This window comes from Scleropages formosus, chromosome 11 (genome assembly GCF_900964775.1).
Source record: "Scleropages formosus chromosome 11, fSclFor1.1, whole genome shotgun sequence".
NCBI classification, from domain to species: domain Eukaryota; kingdom Metazoa; phylum Chordata; class Actinopteri; order Osteoglossiformes; family Osteoglossidae; genus Scleropages; species Scleropages formosus.
Genome location: NC_041816.1, coordinates 28,668,943 through 28,680,271, shown reverse-complemented (window position 1 = coordinate 28,680,271; position 11,329 = coordinate 28,668,943). Strand labels below are relative to the sequence as shown.

General features: G+C 47.6%; 1 protein-coding gene across 2 annotated transcripts; it reads left to right on the top strand.

Moving 5' to 3' along the window:
- Window positions 1–4,458: 4,458 nt before the first annotated feature.
- cckar (cholecystokinin A receptor) lies at window positions 4,459–11,061 on the top strand. Of its 2 annotated transcripts, none has more exons than XM_018735366.2 (5): window positions 4,459–4,822; window positions 6,892–7,143; window positions 8,933–9,194; window positions 9,835–9,962; window positions 10,386–11,061. In XM_018735366.2, the coding sequence occupies exons 1-5, from the start codon at window positions 4,696–4,698 to the stop codon at window positions 10,937–10,939; spliced, it is 1,323 nt and encodes a 440-aa protein (XP_018590882.2). In that variant the 5' UTR covers window positions 4,459–4,695; the 3' UTR covers window positions 10,940–11,061. The 2 variants fall into 2 exon arrangements, with proteins under 2 accessions (XP_018590882.2, XP_029112123.1); XM_029256290.1 differs by lacking the exon at window positions 4,459–4,822 and adding an exon at window positions 6,347–6,572.
- The last annotated feature ends 268 nt before the right edge of the window (window positions 11,062–11,329 follow it).

The following is an 11,329-nucleotide window of genomic DNA, read 5'->3' as shown; positions in this document are numbered from 1 at the left end:
GCCCTTCCTCCCGCTTCAGCTTGGTCCTCGACTTTAACTCTTCGACCCCCGCAGCTTCACGAGCACACGACCCTTCGTATTTACATTTCATTTATTTAGCTGATGTTCCAAAATGACTCCAAACATTCAGTTACTTATACTGATTTACCCATTTACTGTATACAGCTGGGTAATTTTACTGGAGCAAATTAGGATAAGTACCTTGCTCATGGGTACTACAGCTGGAGGTTGGATTTAGACCTACGGTTTTTGACCACAACATTTGACAGCAAATCCCTACCTTGTGTGTCTCTCTGCATGTCTGATCCCCCTAAGCTCCGCCCTGTCTCCTCAGTTCCCATCCCCCTCAGCCAACTTTACCAAATAAACTCTGGACTTGTGTTCAAGTCAAAAATCACCTCCATGTGAACAGAACAGTAACATAAACTATTTATAAATAAAATGCATTCATAAATGTGAAGAAGTCTGTGTATTTGATTTAGGCTATTGACATAGAACCATTCTTCACATAATGAGGTACATTTGTTGAGTGAAATCACTCATTTAGGCAAATTTCTTTCGTGAGTAGGCTCAATTGCCATTATTTTTTCTGGGCAAAAAAGAAAAATATTTCACCTTGAATAAAATGGCTTATTTTTTTTGCAATGATAATAAGCTTGTTACATAAAAAAGTGTTCTTGTGTATTCTCACAAACTGTTGCAGCAGGTTTGTGAGGATTCAGCATACCTGACCCAAAGGTACTCCAGCAGGAGATGGGATCCAACCTGTGTCTTCTAACTCGATAGCAAAGGCTCTAACCAGTACGCTACCTGGTGGCCCCACAATTAAGTGTTCTTAGTGCAAACAATCCACAGAAAAGCACAAACCACAAAACCCATGCCTCATACGTGGTGGACTGGCAGAAGTTCTTGACTGTTCCACACAGACTGGCAGGGCGATGGAGACACGATCACATCATGGTACCTGAACTCAGACCTCAGCTGCAACCCAGAGCTTGGCCTGGGGAGGAAGCAATGAAGGAAATGAAATTTCTTACATGGACTGCATCAATCTGTTGGACATGTACATTTATTCATTTAACAGACGCTTTTCTCCAAAGAGACTTACATCTCGGCGAAAATACAATTTGTGCATTACACTTAGAGAAAGAGACATGGCTGCAGACATGTGATTCTTAAGTAAACCTAGTTTGTTACTTTCCACTTGATGCACCAATGTTCATCGCTCGAGTAGGTGCATAAAATGCAGAATAGATGAATCCTGATAACCTTCCTACATTTTTTTAAAATAAGGTACATAAGCTTGTGTCTGCTTTTCTCACATTCATGCCTCAGCATCTCCTTAGTGCCACCATCTCCTGCTCCAGGTGAATCCTGGTCACATCAGGTTAGTCCTGTTTGACAACTATGTGCAGTGAAGGTATCCGCAAATTACACCTGCAGCACACTAGAGGTACCCATGTTCTTCCTGCACCAGTTAAGTATAACAACGCTCGCTGCTTTTTCGTCCTCTAGAATATAGGGATTTAGCACGCCATACACCACATTCTGTACTAATACCACATTTTATCTGACCTTTTTCTAACCAGTAACCCACATGCGTAAAAAAGTGTCTGTCGTAAATAGCAAATTTGCAAAATTAAGCCCAATAAGCTATTAATTTAGCAAAAGCTTTGCATATTTATGGTAGGCAGAGTGATGATGACATTACGAAAGATCAACATCACAATTTTAAATTTTGCTACAACTAATAGAGCACTTCATAGGATGTGCAGTCTCTGTGCTTTGTGATAGGATCAAGAAGCATAAATAACCTGAAGGACCCCCATTGTTGCTGAGGATTTGTGATCAAGGTACTGTACTTACGCTGAACGTGATACAATGAGGGTGCCCTGTTGTATGAATGGGTAAATCACGGTAAAGTTGCTTATAAAACACTTTAAGTTGTCTTAAGAAAGGTGTCCACTAAAAAGAATAACAAGATAAGAAAAGTGTATTATATATATACACACACACACACACATTTTCAGAACCGCTTGTCCCATACGGGGTCACGGGGAACCGGAGCCTACCCGGTAACACAGAGCGTAAGGCCGGAGGGGGAAGGGGACACACCCAGGACGGGACGCCAGTCCGCCGCAAGGCACCCCAAGCAGGACTCGAACCCCAGACCCACTGGAGAGCAGGACTGCAGTCCAACCCACTGCGCCACCGCACCCCCTCTATTATTATTATTATTATTATTGTTGTTATATATATATATATAATATTATATACACACACACACACACACACATTTTCAGAACCGCTTGTCCCATACGGGGTCACGGGGAACCGGAGCCTAACCTGGCAACTCAGGGCGTAAGGCTGGAGGGGGAGGGGACACACCCAGGACGGGACGCCAGTCCGTCACAAGGCACCCCAAGCGGGACTCGAACCCCAGACCCACCGAAGAGCAGGACTGTGGTCCAACCCACTGCGCCACCGCACCCCCTTCCATAATATATATATATATATATATATATATATATATATATATATATATATATATATATATATATATATATATATATATATATATATATATATATATATATATATATATATATATATATATACACACACAGTGTTGCTTGAAAGAATGAAAACCCTAAAGTGATGGTCAACATAGGCAGCTGGTAGTGTTAGTGGTTAGAGCTACTGTCTTTGGATCCGAAGGTTGCAGGTTTGATCCCCACCTCTGGCTGTAGTACCCTTTAGTGAGGCACCTACCCTAAATCGCTCCAGTAAAATTACCACATGGGTAAATAATTGTAATCTTAACAATATAAGTTGTTTTAGAAAAAAGTGTCAGCTAAATGAATAAATGTGAATATTCATTGATGAAATATTAAACTTATAAAATGAACAAATGATTATGACTTACACACATAATTCTACTTACCTCCTTGGTTTAAACAGCTTGGGACTCACTTAATTTTGCATCTGCATGACTTCTGTTTATGTAATATCTGTGAAGAAAGGTGGGGGCAACAAGCATCATGAAAGCGTTGTATTTTCACTTTTACCTGTCTGGGGTAACAGGTGTGGTGAGATACATCTTGGTGCTGGTTCTTGTTCACATGAGACACTAACGGAGTGCGAGATGCACTGTTGTGCCTGTTATTAGTTCGTAGCCCCACGTCGATAAGGGAGAGCTATCTGACCCATCTCACATACAATATCTGCCTAATTGTGGCACTGAAATAAATCACCTTTGAAACGAACCATGACATGAACTTGTTTTTGCTGAAACGCTGTTTTAGACCAGCTACCAGTTTCTCCTTCAGTGCTCATTACATGATATTGGAGTCACAAAACAAATTCATAATAAAAAATAACAATTTATTTTTCTAATAATATCGCTTAACTATTCTGTTGCTCATGGGCATAGTGGGGTGCCATTAATAACAACAACAACAACAACAACAACAACAACAACAACAACAACAACAACAACAACAATAATAATAATAATAATAATAATAATAATAATAATAATAATAATAGAGGGGGTGCGGTGGCGCAGTGGGTTGGACCGCAGTCCTGCTCTCCGGTGGGTCTGGGGTTCAAGTCCCGCTTGGGGTGCCTTGCGGTGGACTGGCGTCCCGTCCTGGGTGTGTCCCCTTCCCCCTCCGGCCTTACGCCCTGTGTTACCGGGTTGGGCTCCGGTTCCCCGTGACCCCGTAAGGGACAAGCGGTTCTGAAAGTGTGTGTGTGTGTAATAATAATAATAATAATCCTGTGATTTCTGTTGCTAACAGATTATTTTGGTCGCTGCTTAACTCCAGTGTTGGATTCAGTGTAAAGTACAGTATTTGAAAAGGTACAGTAGCAGGTGACCTATTAGGGCTGCTGTCTTGCTCTTGTCCGAAGGTTCTTGGTTTGAATCCCGCGACTAAGCAGCTGAGTACCGCTCGACCTGAGAGATACGGTAAGAATGTGAAGCAGGTAAATTAGTGTAAACTCGATCGTGTAAATTCGCATTGTAAGAGAGGTCACAGCCAAAGCTGTGAGGTAAATAAAGGTGACGAATGGTCCCTTTCATTAATGTTTGACGGAGACGGGAGGCTAAATATAATACAGTTTGGTTACAGCGCTTATTAATACATCCAAACACGAGCCTCCGCGCTCCTGCAGTTGGTTATTAACCCGCCAAAATGTTTACCGCGCGCTCGCTTTTTCCCAATGGGATGGGGTCGCGCGCGGGAAAGGCGGAGTCCGGGAGCACCGGGTTCAGCGCTACGCCCGCGTGCGCCCGCGTGCGCCCACGAGCGCCCCGCGCCGCCCCGCACTGAGCACCAGCACGAGCAGCAGGAGCTGAGCCGCTACGCAGCGCGCGCGCGGAGCCACTCGCTCTGTCCTCCACGCGGACTGGACTGTACTGCGTGAGAAAGTGAGCAGAAACACTGGCGACAGAGCTGAGGCGCTTTACTTTTTTTTCCAAAGAAATATTCACATGTGTTTCCCGAATGGAGACAGACACTGCGGACAATGACGAGTTTCTTACCTTAAACTTAAAGATTCGCGCTTTATGATCATAAGACAGCGCCGCGTTGTTCGGGACACAGTGACAGCGAGCGACAGAGTGACACAGTGTGACAGTGCGAGCGGAAGGCGCGTCTCGCGGCACTTTGGACACCGCTCCGGAGCACCATGGAGACGTTCACGCTGCACGACGTGCTCATCAACTCCACCGATTTCGACAGAATCCTCTGCGGACTCGGCATCAAGAGCGACTTGGACTGCAGCGGCGCGCCGGACCTGCAGCCGGAGCCCAAAGGTGAGACGGAGGGACTGTGTGTGCGGGACTGGCGCGGGGGGAGGGGGGAGCGCGCGCTCATGCCGCGAGACTCGCTGTGGCGGCCGTCCGCGCGCGTTCTCTTGGCGGTCTTTCGGTGCTCGGCTCGCGCGCCGTGTCCTCGAGGAAAAGAAAAGAAAAGAAAAAAACTTGAGATGAGAAAAATGATGGGAAAAGACAATCGAAGGATGACGGACGGGCGCGTGCCGTGAGCACTCGGTGACACTTTAGTCTAGTAGAGAAATTAATAGCAACGTTCTCTAAACGTCGACGAACTCAGTGATTATTGTCATTATAGGTCGCAATATACACTTTTGAGAAGTTAATAAAATGTTTACATGCATATTCTGCCTGAGACAGAAATGTTGAGGAAACAGGCGACGGGTTTAGAAGAAAGTTATAATCCAAAGAGTGGCGCGCGCACAACGTCAAGAGTGAATTTTATTCTCGGATTCAGTTTCTCGCCTAAATTTGAAAAATATATTTTCCCGGTGTGCAAGAAAACACATGTGTAATACTTAAATAATTATTGCCTTTAATTTTTTATTGCGGTTGAGAAAAACTTGTCCTTTTTTTCGGATTTCGGGAAAACATTTCTGGGCTCACTAAAGAGAAAATTAATCTTTCGGTATCTAATTATTATTATACATCACTGTTATTATTATTATTATTATTGTTGTTAATAATAATAAGAAGAAGAATGATGATGATAATGACAAAGTACATGTCGTCACAATAGACATAACACCTTCAGTTTAATTTTACTGTGTTTTACTGTGCTTCTAAAAGGCACATTTCTGTGCATGTGACTGTGTTCAAGGAGTTACTGTCTCTCCTTTGAGGTGCAGCTGAGGAGCGGTGTGACCGTTAGAGCTCAGTAACACCGCTCTCCTGCTCACGGCACAAGTTTACACCGGTTTACCCTTCGAACCATGGGGACGACACCGCTGCTGCAGCCTCGAAAATCAGTGCGATACGCTTTGTAAAAAATGGACGAGGCTGAAAGTGCGCCATCGTGGTCAGAGCCCTTCTCAGGAGGAGGAGAACGGTCTCCCGAAGACCATCCCACCTTTCCATCACTTCACATATTTGTAGGATACACTGTTTTACTCAGAGCTGCACCACGGTGTCGCCGTGATTCACCTCCTTTTCTCCTGATGCGAGCAAAGGGACACACGCGAACGTGCTGGGCCTCGACGCCTTGGCACTAGGACCCCCGCTGACTGTGACGCAAGCGGAGACGGTCGAGAGACACGGTACGGGACGTCTGTCCTCCAAGAGCCACCGGAGCGATGGTCGTGGGTTCGAGGCTCGTTGGCGCTGTGGGCCCAGACACCGTGTCACCCTCTTCTGAGCGCTTCTCCCACCCAGGACAGCTGGAGGATCACGGACGAGCACCGAGCCGCAAAGGGAGCTGCGGCGCAGCGCTACATCTGCTGTGGGTGGCGGCACATATTCAGTTTTATATTTTATTTATTTAAATTAATTTTATGAGCAGCACAGGGTCTCAGCGCACTGGAAACCTGCAAATACATCCAGATGTGTTCATAAAAACAGGGGCAGAAGGTCAAGAGGCTGCAGTATTTCACAGGTGTGATGATGTAAGCCCATCTGCTGACTTCCGGAAGGATCTCCGGAGAACGCAGGGCTCCTCGGAAGCGTCACGCGCATCGAGTTGAGCGAAGAAAGACAAACACTCCGGCAAACCACATGTTTAGAGAAGGAACTTGAGGTATGAGCTCTGCACGTACAAGTCGTCCTGGTGTTCCTCGTCCAAACAAGAATGCGGATTGAGTAAAACATAGCATTAACGATGGGCGATGGTGAAACCAGCGCCAAACGGAGACGAGGAGCGAGAGATACAAAGTGTTTGTGTGATGAACAGAGGTGCTTCTTCTTTCTTGTGCTCCTGGGAGCAAAGCCCTGAGGTGTCTAACCCCCACGCAGGTTAAAAGCAGGAGTACCGTGTTAGTGAAGTCGTCAGTGAACCTGTTTCTCCTGCGTGTTGCTTTAACGTACCTCCACCCCCTCCCTCTCCCCCCACCCCTCAGACATGAACCAGACGGTGCGCATCGTCCTGTACTGCGTGATCTTCATCCTGAGCGTGCTGGGCAACGCCCTCATCATCACGGTGCTGCTGCGGAACCGGCGCATGCGCACCGTCACCAACCTCTTCCTGCTGTCGTTGGCTGCCAGCGACCTCATGCTCTGCCTCTTCTGCATGCCCTTCACACTCATCCCGAACCTCATGCGCGACTTCGTCTTCGGCAGCGGCATGTGCAAAGTGGCCATGTACTTCATGGGTGAGTACAGACAGGGCACACGGTTCAAAGTGGGGGGGGGGGGGGGGGGGCAGCATGGTGCTCTGCTCTGGGTCACTTTGTCCTGGAGCCGGAACCCAGACTAGTGGTTAGAGCTTCTGCCTTCACACCCAAAGGTCATGAGCTGGAATCCTGCCCACTGCTGCAGTACCTGTGAACAAGGTACTCTCCCTAAATGGATACTGTAAAAACTACATACCAGTGTAAAGGGGTAAAAACAGACAAACAAATAAATGTAAGCGGGGCAGCAGGTTGAGAAATTATCAGAGCTACTGCTTCACTCGCGAAGGACCCGAGTTTGAATCCCTCTCTTGAGCGAGGTAAAATAACTTCAGTCAAAATTACCGCGCTGTATCAGTAGGTGAATCATTTCAGGTGTCTTTTGAGAAAAGCATCAGATAAATAAGCTAAAATAAATAAATAAACTCTCAGATAAAGCTGAGAGTTTTGCACTAATACTAGTCAGAGTGTCTAGTTATCGTTTTTAATTCTTCATATTGTCATTATTGTAATGTGATAAATGAAACGAGACAAAGAGCGATACACTGCTGTGTTTGATGTGTTCTTTGTGTGTGCGTTTGTTGAAGACGAGCAACTGTTTCCTGCCATTTCTTTCTGACCACTGTGTGGACTAAATAAAACTACTCGAAGGGGAAACATTTCCTTCATGTGGACTCTTACAAAAATTGGAGCACTTGAGCATCCAGAAGCAGGAGTCCCATTCCCATGTAGGAGAAATGGTAAAGCTCAGTAAAAGTGGTCACCCTGTTTTAGAAGCCGTTTCAAGTATAAAAAAAGGTATTTTATGCAAATGAGATGATTTGAAATTCGAGGGTTACAGCAGACCTCATATCCAACACATGCCCTGTAAACACACTGTACTCAAAGTTGAAGACGTCTGTTGTCTGCTCACGTCCTTTTGACTTCATTTAATTCTGTGTTTTTTTAATGACTTTTTCTCAACATGGCACTGACACCTAGAATCGCCACAGACCGAAGACGGGCCGTTTTGATAGATTACCGATTTTTATCTTCCCGGATAATATATTTCCTTGTTTGTTTGGGTCGTCATGGAGTGACCAGCGTGACACGATACCGACATTTATTAAATGTGTCACGCTGTTTAAAAGGACAAGAAACATCCAAGCAGCCTTGACAGCTGAGACCCCGCGTGGCCACGATAACTGGGACTTGTTTATAACAGACGTCGCTTTTGTGTTCGGACATGTTAACATTTATTAGGAACTGCAGATGATGTTGATAAAGAGGGTGGAGCTGGAATCTCTCAGTCGCACTGTGCGTGTGTGTGTGTGTGTGTGTGTGTGTGTGTGTGTGTGTGTGTGTGATGACTAAGGCCACTACTCGCCAGCTTCCATTACCGCCACTCATGACTTAACCGTTGCAGTGCCGGCGAACACATCGAACACGACATTGGCAGGTGTTTCATAAATATTCACCCATCAGTTGTCAATGACCACCTGTCCATTGCAGATTGCCATGCTTTGGAGCCTAACCCTGAATCATGAGATGTGATGCAGGGTATACCCTGGATAGGGTGCCAGTCCATCACAGGGAATCACACACACCCACACACACACCCACACACACTCCCACGTTCAGTCCGACAGCCAAGGTGCTGCGAGGCACCAGCGCTACCTGCTGCTCCGCCGTGTCACCACCTTGAGTCTCACTTGCTGTGGATCTCAAACCTTAAGACCAACGAAACTTGCAGCAGTGTAATGGAGCACATTTGTCCCCTCGAACCCCTCAGGTATCTCGGTGAGTGTGTCCACCTTCAACCTGGTGGCAATATCGCTGGAGCGCTACAGTGCCATCTGCAAACCCCTAAGTTCCAGGACGTGGCAGACCAAGTCCCACGCAGCCAAGGTCATCTCCAGCACCTGGGTTGTGTCCTTCCTGCTCATGCTCCCCTACCCCATTTCCAGCACCCTCATACCCTTCACCCGGCACAACAACAGCACAGGGAACATGTGCCGCCTCATCTGGCCCAGTGACGTCATCCAGCAGTCCTGGTGAGCATCCAGTTCCCACACTGAGCTCCTCACCATCCTCATCCTCACGATGAAACGCTGACATCCTCGGGTAGTTTTGGTCACACTTCTCCCTGGAATAGTTTCCAAGAAAGGGCTCAGTTCTGACTCCTGACAGAGTCGACAGGCCAGGGGGCTCTTTCTCGAAAGCGCCGCAGCAGTAAGACTGTGGTGAGTTCATTGAGTCCGCCGAGCAGAAACAGGAAACAGCTCCCACAACTATTCCGCCTCAACATACAGAGCTGCCTAAAAGTATGGTAACCACTGGTGTCCCTTGGTTTTACCTTGAAACAGTTATTTGATTAGGTACAGTGGTTCTCGTGACATATTAGGTGTGTAATGACCAATTCCATATGTTGCTTTAGAGGAAATCGTGTGTAGTAGAAACACACAACTAATGTGAACGTGTAAAAATAAGTGAAGTTCAAGTTTAACCGCTTAAACCAAGTGGATAAGTAGAGTCAGGGGTGTAAATCATAGTCATTTACTCATTTCATACAGAAATAATGACTGACCTTTTAGGGTTCACATACTTTCAAACATAACTCTATGAACTCTGGCTCTCGGTCATCTAAATTATCGTTCAACCAGGTGCAGTGACATTTTACCGTGTTGCTCCCAGGTACGTGTTCCTGCTGCTTCTCCTTTTCCTGGTGCCGGGCATCATCATGATGACCGCATATGGTCTCATTTCCGTGGAGCTCTACAGAGGAATTAAATTTGAGACCATGAACAGGAAGAGCAACAGAGGTAAGATGTTGAAAAGTCCCCGGCGAGACCTGGACTTCGTTCGGAGACCCAAAGATCGTGGCATTTCGCCTGTTCGCACAGTAACGAGAGGCACAACCGCAGACGCATTGGTGCAAAGTTAAAATACCACACGTTTACACAGCTGTGAAATATTGTCATATTCTGTAGCGTTACATATAATTATGAAATTTTCATATGAGTGTAAAGTCCTGGGGACACCTAGACTGGCCTTCAGGGGTGTGATTCCACTACAGTATAACATTAAGTGCAGCCCAGATAAACACACACTCATACACACTCCTAGGGTGGTGAAAACAGAGAAGAAGCACTTGGAAGCGCTGCTACACACACGCGCACCGAGACCAACACCCACATGGGGAGGTGAGCTGCGCTGAACTCCTCTGCTCGTGTCTCCCACCCCAGAGCGGGAGCCCAGCACCGGCAGCCTGAAGCCGGGTGACGGAGACGGTTGCTACCTGCAGCCCTCGAAAAAGAAGCAGCTGGAGCTGCAGCAGTCAAGGCAATCAAGCCAGCAGGGGGAGCGTTCCTCCGGCAGCGGCAGGGCCAAGGTGGGTCGCGTGTGCAGCAACAGCTCCGCGGCCAACCTGATGGCAAAGAAGCGGGTCATCCGCATGCTCATCGTCATCGTCAGCCTCTTCTTCCTCTGCTGGACACCCATCTTCACCGTCAACGCCTGGCGTGCCTTCCACCAGCGCTCGGCCGACCAGCTGTTGTCCGGAGCGCCCATCTCCTTCATCCACCTGCTGTCCTACACCTCGGCCTGCGTGAACCCCATCATCTACTGCTTCATGAACAAACGCTTCCGCGCCGGCGTCTTTGCCACCTTCGCCTGCTGCGGCCGCAGCGCCCCGGCGCGTCTCAGCCGCACGCCGACCGAAGACAACGGCCACGCCCACTCGGGCGGCACCCTCACCCGCTTCACTTACAGCAGTATCCGCGGCTCCGCCCAGGCCTAGGAGGAGGGGCAGCGGCGACAGGCGCGTGGCATGTCACAGAGCCTCCCGCGTCCTCCTGAGCTGCACCCAAAGAGCGCATTTCGGATCAACTGGAGCAGAGAGGAGCCCTCGCAACACGTGTTCATGGGACGGAGGTCGTGTCAGGTTAGGGTTTGGGGTTGGGGTTAGGGTTAGGGGTCATACATTTTAGGCACCAGGTGCAGTTCAGAGCTCTTTCTCTGTGTGTCAATGAGAGGAAACAACTGTGACAGACAGCAGGTGGTGCAATGGTTAGAGGCACTGCCCCCCCATTCCAAGAACCCGGCTTGCAATCCCACCTCCTGCTGTAGTACCCTTGAGCAAGGTACTTGCAGTAAAATTTACCCAGCTGTATGAATGGGTAAATCGGTG